General features: G+C 42.5%; 1 protein-coding gene across 1 annotated transcript; it reads right to left on the reverse strand.

The window, feature by feature from the left end:
• Nucleotides 1-1,124: 1,124 nt before the first annotated feature.
• On the reverse strand, nt 1,125-14,825 carry LOC115403123 (extended synaptotagmin-3-like). The gene is made up of 23 exons (XM_030111926.1): nt 14,321-14,825; nt 12,198-12,239; nt 11,079-11,213; nt 10,808-10,884; nt 10,623-10,692; nt 10,444-10,533; nt 10,300-10,355; nt 10,096-10,216; nt 9,797-9,973; nt 9,308-9,390; nt 8,910-8,958; nt 8,547-8,636; nt 8,360-8,422; nt 8,218-8,280; nt 6,714-6,785; nt 6,512-6,598; nt 5,143-5,292; nt 4,714-5,063; nt 4,534-4,632; nt 3,399-3,530; nt 3,190-3,295; nt 2,882-2,931; nt 1,125-1,651 (listed from the first exon to the last, which is right to left on the reverse strand). The coding sequence occupies exons 1-23, from the start codon at nt 14,651-14,653 to the stop codon at nt 1,612-1,614; spliced, it is 2,535 nt and encodes an 844-aa protein (XP_029967786.1). The 5' UTR covers nt 14,654-14,825; the 3' UTR covers nt 1,125-1,611.
• Nucleotides 14,826-15,013: the final 188 nt, after the last annotated feature.

Here is a 15,013-nt window from a genome sequence, read left to right on the forward strand (position 1 = left end):
CTTTCAGAATTATTTGTCGTTTTGTATAAACCCAAACAGATATAAACTGTTAACTTCTTGGACAGTTGTTCGGGGCCGTTGCTAAGGAAGTGGCAGCGTAACGGCGGTCTCGTCAAGCTAAAGTGGGGCAAACTGTAAAGAACACTTGTCTTTACGTTGTAAAAGGAGTCTTACTCGGTAGATGCTCAACCAAAACGAGGCTCCGCCACTCTACACCTGGCGGTGGTTTAAACCTGTGCGGCTGTGATGAAATTTACTTCTTGCTTGACACTTGGTGTTACGCAGAAATCTGTAACCCACCAGATTCAGTGCCGGTTCCTGGTCGTCCTTGCCCCTCGCGCCTTAACCAAAAAGTCCGTGTATGTCAATAATATCGTGGATTTTCTTAAATTTGTTAGATTATTGACTGAAAACGCTCATCGACTGAAATAACTAGTCAAATGTAAGTTACGTTCGGAGTTTTAATTGTTGAATAATGAGTGAAACGCCTCAGACTTACACTTTTTGCGTCCCTAGCAACGGAAGAGTCCACTCATCTGACCAGTGGAGGGGTGGAACACTGTCAGCGACTGTTACAAACAACTCACAGGGGGATTTTAAAGAGCGTATAGACATATACAGGTCTAAAATCCGGTTTTCTCACTGAAAATATATGCATAATCAGAATCATTAAGTTCTCATCAGTCAGTTAATAACTGGATAACTGTGAAGTTCCCCCCTGCCACGGTACGACACAAAGATTGGAACGGCTGAGAAATCATGATTTTGAGATTGAGAATATTTTAAAGGTGCATAAATACAGAAATTGACGTTGTGTTTTTGAAACATAATACGGTTTTGTTTCTCATTAATCAATGTACAACAAACAATCCACATAACTGAGCAACTGATCTGAAATTAATTAGGGATAAAGAAATTCCATTAAAAACTAAAGATGAGCAACAATGGAGCGTACTCGATATAACTGATGAGGTGATCTACTTATTGCCTCAAGGCCTGAGCTCTAATAGATGCAGGAGGGCAGTGAACCAAAACATCAGACTTGTAGTAAAGTGGAATCATAATACAGGTGGAATTTGATGAGTATCCACAGCAGAGACAAGGACACAAGGGAAGGCTTTTTGTTTGTAACCTGCCCCAAAGCCTAAGCTTTGAAACTGTGTTTTATTGAGTGTTAAAGTGTGTGTTGTTCACAATTCAATAACCCTTTCAGAACCACATTACTCGAAAACAATATATTGTGCTTAATTTATTTAATAATATAAAAACTGCACATACACATATTTACATAAAAATACAAAAGTATAGCTTTGTCTCAGTTGACCTTGCGCGCACACAAAAAAACAAAAACAAACAAGAAAAAAAAAACACATCTCTTCTGGTTTTGCAGAGACTTAAGCATTTTTGACATTTAAGTGATATATGCTTATCGTACCAGTAAAGAAGGAGCCAGTTCGGTATTTAAAATTTGCAAATGAAACAGGATCAAGACAAAAGGCGTGGACATGTCTGAGATCGATCCCTTGATGAAACTGTAGTCTGGTCTGCTTTCATGAGTAAAGTGAAGGGATGTGTCGTTCTCCACCTGGCCCTGCAGCAGCACTCCATCAGCTACACAGATTTTTTCAGGCCCGGCAGCGTGAGCTCATACCTGACGACAGAGAAAATATAAAGCATTAATGCAGCTGTATGGAAACACAGAAAGTTGTAAGCTTTGTTTCGTATGACAGCAGTCATCAGTTCATTTGACAAATTTGGGTAATTATCTTTGTTGCTGTGAGTTAAACAAGAAGGTAAAAATCCAATTAGTGTACAATCACCTTTGTATGATGCTAAAACAATTAACTGGCCAAGTTGTGAAAAAGATGGTAAACACTGAAAAGGCCAGTGTTTAAAAGCATGAGAAAGAATACGCAAAGGGAATGACAACAGTATATTAGAAAAACAAACAGGATATGATATATTAAAGGGATAATGATAATGTAGAATCAATACGACAGTTTGCTTGGAGATTGTATCTTTGTGTCTTTTTTATAATTTCAGTGAGAAATAAAAAGGATATTGAAGAAATTATGTTTGTCACAGAACGTCAATAGAAAGTGACTTAAAAAAAGGTCTTGTTCTTGCTGAGAACCGGTTTCTGATTATCATCCTGAAAAATGTCCCCCCCAAAAAATTTTTTTTTTTTTTTTTTTTTTTTTTTCAAATCAATGTTTTCTTTGAAATTTTCAGTTTGTTGAGCCCTCTTCTGGGCCGGTTTTGGCCCACCGACCTTATGTTTGACAAGCCTATCTAGATATTCCAGCTATAACAATATCTCTGAGTTCAAATATGTACATACGTATAAATGAGGGGAATTATTGTGGTATTTTCACTACCTCAGTACAAACCGCAAGAATTAGAAAAATGTATCAAGGCATGAAACCAACAGCAGGACTTCCTCCATCAAACACACCCGACAGCAGTGCATTCCCAGCACAGGGCAGCGCTCGTGTCCGCCTCATCCTGTGTTTGGTTTCCTTCCATGGCTTTGGTTCGTGCTCCGATCCCGGTTCTAACTGCATCAGTATGTTCGGAGCGCACCGGGAGTTGGATGGGACTAACAGAGCAACCGCACAAAAAAATTGAACCTGCCAACTGCGAACACGGCCTGACCTAACTCCAGACAGAAAAAGGCCAATATGTGAATTTCTCAAAATGCCAAACTTGTTTCTTTTTAGCAAAGATAGCGTGGAGAGGAAAAGAGGAAAAGTTGCAGAGAGAAGGTCGACCCAGCACATCAAACTCAACTTGATGTCTGAGTCACGAAACATAACTGTTGTTTCTTCAGCCACCGTGTCAAACAGATCAAGTAAAAAGAGAAAACAGGGTCGTCGTGTACCATTGTGTGACGCCTTTGACTAGATCCAACTGGGAGAGATCAATCAACACCTGTGAACAGAAGAGGAACTTCAGAAATTTGTCAATTGTTCAGACAAAGCTGCAATGAAATGGTGCAAATGAAAAATCTGACTTTCTTTTCAAATTACTTTGAGTTTTGATCATCTGCTACATTTCAAGCATCTGCTACTGCGCAGATCAACCGCACGGTCAAAGCAAGTTTTTTCGCAAAACTTCTCTGAAGCAAAAATGAAAATGGTCCGTATTCGTAATTGGGGTCGACGTTTATCACAGTGAAGCTGGACCTACCATGCCAATGTCCTTCCTCTCTCGCCTGTGGAATAACCGGTTGTTTTTCACCGACACGTCCAACATCCTGGTTTGTGCTTCTTCAAGGGTCACATCATACTCAAACCTGTCGAGGAGAGAGGTTTCACAGGAAGAGATAAGATTTCAACCTCTGAGCACAACAAATCTGTTCTCTTTAGATTGTGCTCGATAAATCCAGTTCCTCTTACTTGTCATTGAAAACCGGATTGACGGTCTTCTTTTTGACGTGCGTCCTCTTGCGGTGTATCCAGGACTGATTGGGAAGTAAATACATGCGGACGTAGGAGTCTGTGCCGTTCTCACTGCAGGGGAATATGTTTCTGTAGGGAACAAATGTGAAATAGCTCAGATTAAATTAAAGAATTTTACATTTCATTTGATCTTTATACAGCGTCGAGATCAACTGGAATCAGCAGAGGTGAAAGTCAGTAAGAGAAATCCTGTAAAAAGCAGATTTCATTGATTTCCTCAGACTGTGAAACAAACTACCGAGGTAACAAGGTGCTAGACCAAACCACTGATCAAGTCAATGATAGGAGTAATTTTCCTTTGGTTCAGAATTTCCCAGTGACACTGAGAGCCGGTCAAATAGAGGTGAAAGGCCACATATGGCCCCTGGACCTTATGATGCCCAGCTCTCTGCGACATTGTTAAAAATAAGTCAAAATTGCATATTGAACAGTGATACGCCATCAAACAACCCTATTTATTATATTCTGAAAAATGAAGCAACACTGTTACAATTATTACTACTGTTAACAAGCAGATTTTACCTTTATTTTTTTCAATAGCTGGGATTTCACGTTGAATTTCAGGTGCTTTCTTAGTAATGAAATGATTGTTTTCTGTCCTTGCTTTCACACAACCCCACCAAAGATGAAGCAGGCTGAAAAGATCCCTTACTGTCACTGATATTTCCTCAGTTTCGGAGGTTAAAAGGTAACATGCCAAGCTGGAAAGAGGAGGTGGTTCTATTAAACAGCTGAATGTGAGGTTACATCAGGTCTAATGGAGTAGAAACTGATTTGCAATGAAAATGACATTCAGAGAGGTGCGTGCCACAACAGCCTTTGTCCAGGGGAATGTCAAACACACTGCGTTGCCTGGGAATGTAATGGTGTGTAAAACAAATGCTCAGCTCTCTGATCGCCAAACAACTCTAAACCCACCAGCTGTGGAGGGATTTCATTTTCCCCGTCCCATTCTAATGTTCAGTCCAACCAAGATTGTTACTGATCTTTAATCAACACATTAAACAGCATACATTTTTGGTAATTCAGCCTTTTTTGGTGGAAGATACTGGTGTAGGTTTGTTTGTCGTACCTGCAGGAGTTAACGAGGACGATAAGTTTCTTCCTCAGCGTGGCGTAGCGCACGCTCAGCTCGATCTCTCCAAGTGAGCCCTGGTGGTTCCTCAGAGCTCTAGAACGATGACGTGTTTGCAAATATGACTTCAGCAAACTCAACTTTATGCGCCATGATATACAAAAGCCGCAGACTCACGCCGGATAGGAAGCTCCCTCCAGCAGGTCAAAGCGCGACGAGGCCATGGAGTTCTCCGAAAGCAGGCTGTGGGAGTCGAACCGACGCATGTGCGACGCGGACGGCGGCGACTTCGAGGTCTCGGAAGCCAGGAAGGAGCCGCGGCGGTGAGCCGGGTAGCTCTCGTTCAAACCGTTCTGGGAGTACGCCGCTCGCAGCGGGGAGGAGGCGGCGGGGACGCTGCTGGTGGACGCCACGGTGCGAGAGGAGAAGCCGGAGTTCCCTCCCGACGCGTTCTGGACGCTGTCTTGGGCTTTTGGAGGGGGAGGCGTGAGGATAATTTTGGGTGGCGGCTCCTCCACAGTGAGAATCTGATGAGGGAAGGGTTTATCATCAGCAATTCAAACTGTATCTGTGTGTGCGTGTGTGTGTGTGTGTGTGTGTGCCCACCCTGAGCGTGACCTTCATTTTGATATGGCTGCTGGCTCCAGAGCGATCCAGAGGGAAGCGCTGGTCCAGAGTCATGTCGGAGGTTTCCAGCAGGCGAGTGAGCGGTATGTTGAGAACGCCGAGCTGAGTCTTCTTCTCGTGCTCTTTCACCTGAGGAGAAACAACAGAAAAAAACATCTGGAGAAGCAGAGCTGGCAAAAACACTCATTATTTGCTTTGATAGGAATAGCTGCTGAAAAAAGACTTTGATAAAAGAACCAAATCAACTTCTTTACTTCAGCGAACATTAAAAAACAAAAAACAAAACAAAACTGAATCATGAAGTGAGTCAGTAAGGAATAAAAAGTTCAACTGAAGGGGCGTAAAAGTAGGAAGTTTTGAGAAAAATTAAATCCCATGACAAAGAACAACAACCTGGATTTTACTGAAGTGTCGATCCAGTATCAGATGATGTCGTTAAAATTGGCTTTATGTTAAGATTGTAGTCATTTTATACAGAAGTGTACGGTTTTGTAAAATACAGACACTTTCATCATGTATACTCTTCTCCCCAGCAACACAAAACTTTTAAATCTAAACTTAAAGTGTATTTATGGCACTATTTTAGTCTTCCAGCCAACTGAAGATGGAAAAAAAAAGAAGTGTTGCTGCAGGTTTATTTCTGATCTGATTAGATTTGGACGACGGTTGCTTTAAAGAACTGTCAAGAGTTCGTTCTGACTGCTGCAAAGAGCCAAGTGTGAAAACATTCTGAACTAACTCTAAGGACTGAAAAATGCCTCAGATGAAATGACAAGAACATTTCATCCAGCTTATCGCCACTGGTAACAGGATTCTAGTTCATCACAGAGCAAACACAGAAACAGATAAGAGTAAAAAAAAAAAAAAACAAAACAAAAAAACTCCACAGACAGCCTGGGATTGTTTTCAATCAAGAGTGCAAATCACTACATCATCCAGAGGCTCTCACTCAACTGTTTAATTCAAAACTGCATTTTTCCCCCTTTGTCCGACTGCTTTAGGTTTTGGGGGATTTTATTTTTGAGAAACAAGGAAGTGGAAAAATTCTAATTTTCAAATGCATGTGTAGTACTTTGGTGTGTCGTTTCCAGACATTTTTTGGTCACATTTGCCAAAGCAGGTGAACACCAGAGGCAAACCCGGTCTGGCTTTCATGTTGGTGATCCACCCGTTTGCTTTGGCACAAGCGTCACGCAGGACGTCCTTCCTGACACAACCCTCGCCACTGATCCAGGCTGAGGACAGAAGGTGCCGCTCCAACGGGCAACGTCACAGAAAGAGCCTCAAGAACTGTTGTGTCACTCCTATGCGGTGTTTTTAATGATGTGCACGGCATCAAATGACAAACCTGAACTTTGAGCTGCTGTGTTCTGGCATTGCGGATGAAGAAGGTGAAGCCCTCCTCCCACACCGGGTCTTTAGATGCATATTTGACCTGTAGAGAGAGACAGAGAGAGAGATGAATACTGAGAGTTATGTCAGGAAGTGCCTGATCCGCTGTAAATTCACACAAAATAAATAAAAAAATAGTGATAAAGTGAGAGCACTACCAGGCTTTTCTGGACATCTTCGTCAACGGAAAACTCCACGTACGAGTTGGGGTTGGCAACTCGCCTCGTGAGCTAAAAAAACAACAAAAAAACAAAGTGAAACGCTGTTGTCACTGTAATGTCCAGAATTATTTCCATCTGGTGCAGATTTAAAATTTAGACTGGGATGGTATATAAACACACACTGGAGGAACTGGTAGTGTGTCAAACAGATTTGACTGCATTCCTCACACACACACACACACACACACACACACACACACACACACACACACACACACACACACACACACACACACACACACACACACACACACACACACACACACACACACACACACACACACACACACACACACCACACACACACACACACACACACACACACACACACACACACACACACACACACACACACACACACACACACTGAAGAGACATGTTCACACTGGGGCATGATGGGAATGCTCCTGATGACACAGCCCGTTTTTAACATACCACTGTAATGACAGTGAGAAACTCAGCGTTCCTCCTCACCTATCCCATTCCTCACTTTGTGTATCTTCCTACTCAGGCCAGCAGGGGGAGCCAGAGACAATCACTTCTGACAACATGTTTTCAAATTTTAATGTCTCCTCAAACTGTTCCAGTAGTTTGCTTGTCACTGCTTTTACCGCCTCACAAACAGAACAAGAAAAGAACAAAAAAAGAGCAACCTTGGAGGAATCCACACATATTCCCCAACAAGAATGTGTCCAGACCCGAAACAGTCCTGAGTTTACCTGCTGAGCAACTCTTGCTCGCCCTTTCGTTCACGCTGGGAGACGAAACCTGGCCAAACTTCAACTTAAGGAGTAAATGTGGGAACAACAACACCAGCTGGAAAGCTACACTCCCCCAGACTATAACAAACATGCACCAGACAAACAGGAAATACCAGCTACACACACTGACGAGCGCAGCGGCGACGCCAGCAGAAAGCATCTGATCTGAACTCCAGACAAAAAAATCGAAGACACAAAGAGAAGACGTGCCATCGGACAATGGAGGAGGACACGCTCTTCTGCGAGATATTTTATCTGCCGACAATCTTCTGATAGGATGAATGGACTTCACTTACTGAGCATCTTACCACTTCATGTGTTTACGGCTTTTACTGTTCTCATTTGTTTTTGGATTTGAAGATGCGGCCACTGAACTATAATGTGTTTGACACTCCTGGTCTAGACACTATGAAAATACAGAAAAACTACAAAAACAATCAGAAATACATTAAGCTGTTGTTTATTTCATGAATACGTAGCCACAAAGGTACAAGCTTCCTTCCATTGTGTGCTGCTGGTAAAATTCAAGACCGAGCAAATCCTAAAATCCTGTTTGATCACTCAGAATGAGTAAACCAATCAGAAGAGAGTTACAGGAAACATTTTGAAATGAGAAAATGCAGCAAATCCATGAAAAAAAACAAAAAAAAAAAACAAAGGTGCATAAAGTCTTTTCTCACCCGCGCTTCCTTTGAGTGTTTCCCATGTCTGTGATGTGAGTCGTCTATCTCACTGTGATCTTTCTGCAAGACAAAAAGCACAATAAAGCTTCGTCGTCATCTGCTCGCAGAAGCACCAGTCACAGCAGTGGAAGCCCCTTACCGGCAGGTTCGAGGCACCGTCCAGATACACGGCCAGCATGGCACAGGAGAGCCCGTCGGTGGTCTGGAAGGAGGAGCGGCGGCATGAACCACACAGCCGGGAGGCGGAATACACACATCAGCAAGTCCAGGAGCTCACGACCTGAGCGCCAGGACCGGGGGACAGGGGAAGTCTGGGGATACGGTACCTCCGTCAGCAGACTGGAGTCACTCTGGAGGGAAAGCCACTGCAGCTTGAGATGAATTTCACCATAGGGAACGCCTTCCAGCGGAAACCACTGCAAGAAGGAGATCAGGGAGTCACTGATTCATATGGAGCAGCGATCCGAGGACTTATTTTGGACAGAAAACACAGATTTAAACAAAGTGACGCTGCAATGTGAATTAAAGTTTCCTTTCATCATCATTTTGTAACATGTGAGAGATGAAGGGTGGAACAGAACATCTTCTCAAGGAAGGATAAAACTTGAATAAAACATAACAAAACTCAAATATACAGTATGTTAAAAGCTTTGATATATAAATATCACGCCGTCAATGCAAACGCTCACCTGATCCATTTCCTTCTCCCTCTTCACTTCTCCAAAATCAAGGTTAAATCTGAAACAGAAAGCCAGTGTGATATTTGAATTATGCCAAAAATACATCAATTGAATTCATCAGAATGGAGGACAAATGTATTCTTCCAGTTTTAAACTAAAGTCTAAATATTTTTAGGCACTTTTCCAGCTGAAGAATGAAAAGAGGGAATATAATACATACAGATATATCGAAAACATCTACTACATTTTAACAGGAGGCTTTCTTTGAGCGTATTATGTGTGTGTACTGGAGGACAGGAGTAACTGGTCATGAGACGAGCTCTTCAAACCCGAGCAAACACAACACACATCATTCAAGGCAGGTTTTAATTCCAAGTGTTTGTGCAGCCTTTAACGCAGGAACGGACCTCCCAATGAAGTCGTCTTTATCCGTGTCCTCGTCGAACAGCTCCACCTCCAGCTCCTGGCCCGGGGCCTCGTGGACCACGAACTGCAAACAGGGGAAGGACCAGAGGAGATTAAGAAACAGTGAGTTTGAGTTCACGATTCCTTCCAGACATGTCAATAATACACGCAATTTAATACAACTGTCTTTGTGAAGCAGCTTTGTCATTTGAGCCTCATATGAAGGAGGCTGTTCTAAAGCCTTGTGTGTCTACTTTCAAAGTAAACGGGGTTCAAGTGTCCAAAAGTTCAAAGTTGTGGAACAATCCTGTAGATATCAGGCAGACCGGGAAACTGAGAAGGTTTAAGTTAACTTTTAAACTGTGTTACTGTCCTACAAGCACAGCATTTTGATTGAAAGAGCTTCATAAATAAAAGTATTATCACTATTAAAGGCCCAGACATTAATTGTCAGTATAAAATAATTCCCTGAAAATCCTGTGATACTCTACCTCGTATACTTCTCCCCATTTGGGGTGTAAATTCTCTTTAATGGTCTTGCTCTTGACGCTGCGGTTGCCGACCCTGAGCGTGGCGTATGGGTCCGATTTGCCTTTCACCATCCCCATCATGTAGGTGTCCTTCGCCACCAGGTCTCTGGCCTCCAGCAGGTGGACCCTCACCACACCCTGAGGGCCAAAGAGGAGGCTGCACTTTAAATTAAACCAAAAATATCTTTCCACTGCAAATAAAACACCTGAATGTCCAAAAATGGCACCTTCGAAATGCGTGATGTTCAAATCTTACGTACACGAGGAAGTGGAAACCTCATCTGGTCGACCTTGACCTGGTCAATGAGGGGGATGCACATGCGGTTGGGCAGCACCATGAGAGACGCGATTATATCCATAATGGCGTCTTCAGACAGCGAACTGGAGAAAGAAAGAGAAATTAGTCTAGACTGCAGAAACCACTGACATTATTATGAGTCTGGGGGTTTTCTGTGGAAGCTGACCTGAAGGCAGGACTGTCCAAAAGGTTGGTCATTCCCGTCCAGTTGATCTGCAGCGTCTGGCGGTTGAGAGTCGATGGAGGGATTTAAAATGTGCAGCTGCATCTTGAAATCTATGAGATATCGAGAAATGTCGCAGGCGCTCACCGGACGGCGAATGAAAAAGAAGGTGACCCCTCCCACCAGCGGCGCCTGGCCAATCAGAGGCTCCAGAATCACCCTGATCATCCCCTGGAGCTGGAAGGGTCAAAGAGTGTTCACAGAAGCAGAGTCAACACATCGAGGGAGAAAGATTAAATTTAGAAAAAAAAAAAAAAAAGACTCACTTTTAATCCTTTTACACCAGCTGTGATCGGCGGTTTCACTTCAGCGTCGATGTCCACGTCGCCTTCGTAGCTGCAAAGTGAAGAAAAGAAACACGAATACAACCAAGTTCTTCTTCACAGGAGAGTAAACCTCATTTCAGCTCAGTTTTATCTGAACCACAACAGTGAACTGAGATAAAATCTACCTGACATTCATGTCCAGAATCACCTCCCTGTGATCCACCTCATGTGTGAACGCTTTGATTCCAGTGATCTTTGGAGGCTGGAGTAGAAAAACAAACCCAGAATCAATAACACATCATAAGAATCAAATGAAGACTCATGTGCAGTCCGGACCACTCAGGATGAAATTGGACTATGTGTGGCCACTGAACTAAAATGCATTTGTCAACCCCGAGTTTAAAGAAGAAAGCAGTGCGTAACAAAACCCTATCAAATTGGGGAAAGAGAACTCACTATGTGTCCAAAGTGAACTTTGGTGAAGTTGAACATCTTGAGAGCACCGTTGGACTGCCTGACGACCGGCTGGATGTTTTCCTTCAGCAGCTTCTCCATGTACATCCCGAAGAACGGCCAGGCCTGCTCCAGCACCTGAACGCAGCACGGCACGCAGAAGAGTCAGAGTCAGCTCACTGCTGCTAAAGGAATTCATTTGGATGAAACCAACACATTAACTTCGGATTTTTTTGGGAGATTTTCAAGATGAGACTCAACAAAAATTCTCTATTTTTAACTTATAGTTCCATTTAACAAAGCTAACAGATTAGGTATCAAACAATAAAAAAAGATGTAAATAGATCAATAAATTCTGCCAATTATTTTGAATCCACAAGTCCATAATTTATACTGTCCTGCACTTTAAAATATGAAGAAATTGTGCTTTTAAAAACAATCGAAATATTACATCAGGTGCAGAATAAATGACTTCCTGTTCACAATCAAGTTGACAGAAGAAAAATAAATTTTAGAAAAGTGATAATTAACATATAATGCAGATGTGTTTCTCTATTCTGTTGGATAAACTCTCAGTTATGAGCTTAAATATAGTAGCTCCCGGTTGGTTTACAAAAAAACCTGTCAAATAGAAAATGATTAAGGGTTCTGGTTCAGGCAGATGAGAGAATAGTGAATGTAATTAATTTATGTTTTTTTGTTTGCAAATTGTACAAATTTCTGATTATTATATTGAATTTATAGGCTAGGTATAAATAAGCCCCAGGTTTCGGCCTGTTTCTTTTCTTGATCATTTAAAATGAACAGTATTGTGTTGGCAGTAGTATTTTGCATGTGTGGAACAAAGACACGAAATAAACCATTCATTCATATTTCAGATTATAAAGGCAATGCTTCACGCTGCAAGACCTCCACTCGAGGTGTAAACCTCATTTATTTAATAATTCTTCATTGTGACGATTCCAAAAACAGACATTTAAAATACAAACTATCTTCAAGTTGCTTTGCAGCATTTTTTAATAATCTATAATTGATTTAGCTTATTTGTATTAGTACTGTGACAATATTTGTGGAGTTCTGAAAGCATTCCAAAGCACGTAATGTAACGCTTTAACACCATACCTTGTTGAGCCAGTTAGCTTTCTCCACATCAGTGAAATGCACCTTCACAGAAAAACAAAAGGTAGAGTTAAAATGTGGGAAAAAACAGTTATAGTGTTGATCAAAACTGAGCAAAAAACTCCAATGCATGCATGATGGATCAAGGATGAGCTGTTTGTCATTCGGTCGAAATTATCCTTTCATGCAAATCTAAATTAAACAATGAATTAAAGTTGTGAGCCTGACATCTTTCAATTAAATACAGATCATATGCCCCAGCCTGCTGGATCCAAATGACACAGGATGCTCCCCAGCTCCTAAAATTGACAACATTCCTGGGTTTAAAAATGCACACAGACAAGCACTGACGGGTCGTTTTGGGTCTTACCAAAGCTTCTCCGCTGCATCAAAACTGTGGATTTAACAAAAGTCTTCAGTCACCCGTCAAAACACAGAATCAGTCTGACACACACACCGAATAAATATTAAGTAAGCAACTCATCTTGAATGAGAACAGTGACATCAGTTTTTAGTCTGAGTAGATTTTTTTTTTTTTTTTGGTACAGAGGTTTTAAAAAAGATGTCATGATAAAAAAAAAAAAAGAAAAAAAAAAAAAAACATCACTGCTCACACACATGCATGTGACGGGGTGGCGTCCCGAACAGCGTGTTCAGCTGCAGTATGGGTAAAAGACAGTCCAACATTCATGCATCTGAAAGATTCATCTGCTTCTTATATGTGGAACATCAGACTTCACATTTCTACTTGGCCATTTTATCATCTCTTCATTCATTCATTCATTCATTCATCTTCCATCTGAATCCAGATAAGGTGTGCCAGGACCTTATTCTCCAATAATTTGGCATTCATGCAACTGTGGAACGAGTATGTTGATTAGACGTTCGATGAAATATCAAGTATGTTGGACGACAGGTTTGTCATCTAATTAATGACTTGTGGATTAATACAATCAGTTTTTTGTGTTGTTTTTTTTTTTTTTCAGCAGGAATTGCCCACTCCATAACTCAGAAGAAATGTTTTTAAACTGTGTTGGTGCATCCGTTAATCTTAAAATCACAGAAAGTTAGGGGTGGCAGAGTGAATTGCACTCAAGGTCAAGGGTTGAAAGACCAGTCTGGACAATTCATGCTCTCGCCATGCCTGTGGCTATGCTTCTGCTTTACACCTTCTTTCCATCACTGTGAAACTTTTGCAACATTTACATTGAGAATCAAGAACATGCAAACAGTGCAGGGAGGCTGCTGCTCACTACACGGAGTGACTTTCCTCTGGAAATCCAAGCAAAACAAAACAAGTGAGAATCTGATCTTAAACAGAAATTCAACCTCTTTTCCTTACAGGGCTCTACCGTCAAAGCCTGCGGTTCTTGTTTGATAACCATCAAGTTCACAAAGAGAACTTGATACTGGTGAAATTTAGAATTCTAGACCAGGGGTGTCAAACATAAGGTCAGCGGCCTGCAGCCAGCCCTGGAAACCACCAAGCAAATTGTAAATATGGCAAAGAAATCATGGATTTGATTTAGTGGACACAACACAGTGTTGAGACCTGAGCTGAGGGATTGGTGATGCTGTCATGAACCTCACTGTGAAAATGCAAACCAGTGTTTGCTTCAGAGTCATGCTGTCACGTTTACTTTGTAAAAACATGCATTATGCAAAAGCTATGGGAGAAGATTTGTGGACATTGTACTTTGCAAGCTTTATGTCAAGGTTGTAGTGACTTTCAATCAAGATTCGTTTAATTCTTTCTGCACCACAAACAAAGTTAATGTAAAGTGTATTATGTCATTATTTAACTGCTCTGGACCACTGCAGATTAAACTGTGGCCCTGAACATCCTGCTCACCCTGATGCATTCCTGGGACATTAAAAATGACCTGAAATACTGTTTCAGTCCCGTGACTCACTGGCTGGGTGGGTGTGGTGTAATCACATGTGTCGAGGCCAAACCTTGAGCTGAATAAAATGAAGTTTGGGTGGTTTCACCACAGATGACCCAGCTGATGTGCTCCAGTTGTTTACTGTGTAATCTGGAGCGGATCAGCCTCTAACCTAACCGGATCCCCCTGAGAGGTTCGGGGTCCCTGCTGAGCCCGGTCAGATACGAGTACAGTACATACCCATGATGCCATCTGCAAGGCTCCTTTCAGCTCCTCGTTGATCGTGTCGGTTTCGTTGTCCACGAACTGGATGGCGGAGCCGATCCGCGCGTCCTTCCACTGCCGGTTCTTCTGGTACCAGGTGATCATCATCATGCACAGCAGCACCCAGCTGATGCTCAGGCCCAGGTAGCCCGTCAGGTACACGGGGTAGAAGAGGAACACGGCCCGGCCGAAGTACATGAGGAACTCCATCAGCATGCGGTTGACGGCGGAGGAGCTCAGCTTCTCGGAGCTGCCCGAGAGCGAGCCCGTCTCCCCGGGCTCCGGGCGAGTCGGTCCGACGGAAGCCATCGGGTCCAACTCCCGCTGGAGTCGTTCGCGCTCGAGCCTTTAAAGTGATCGATAACCCGCTTGTTTGTGGTTGAGAAGTCGTGCGCGCACCGTGGACGCAGTGTGACCGTCGGTCCCAGAGCGTCTTCCGTGTTTGAGGCTTCTGGAGCGGACAGGTAGGCACACCTGCGCCTGTGGGTGGAGAACCAGTTCAGCCCCAAAACACAAAACAAAACAAACGAGAGAAAAAAAAAAAAGAAACAATCCCACCCTGAAAATGACTGTCGAAAGCAAAAACAGCTTTCTCTGTTCCTTTTCCAGCTTTAAATATCCCCAGTGAGAAGAGAGTAAAACTCTGCAGGGTTTGAGATTAAATAGGCT

This window comes from Salarias fasciatus, chromosome 16 (assembly GCF_902148845.1).
Source record: "Salarias fasciatus chromosome 16, fSalaFa1.1, whole genome shotgun sequence".
NCBI lineage: Eukaryota > Metazoa > Chordata > Actinopteri > Blenniiformes > Blenniidae > Salarias > Salarias fasciatus.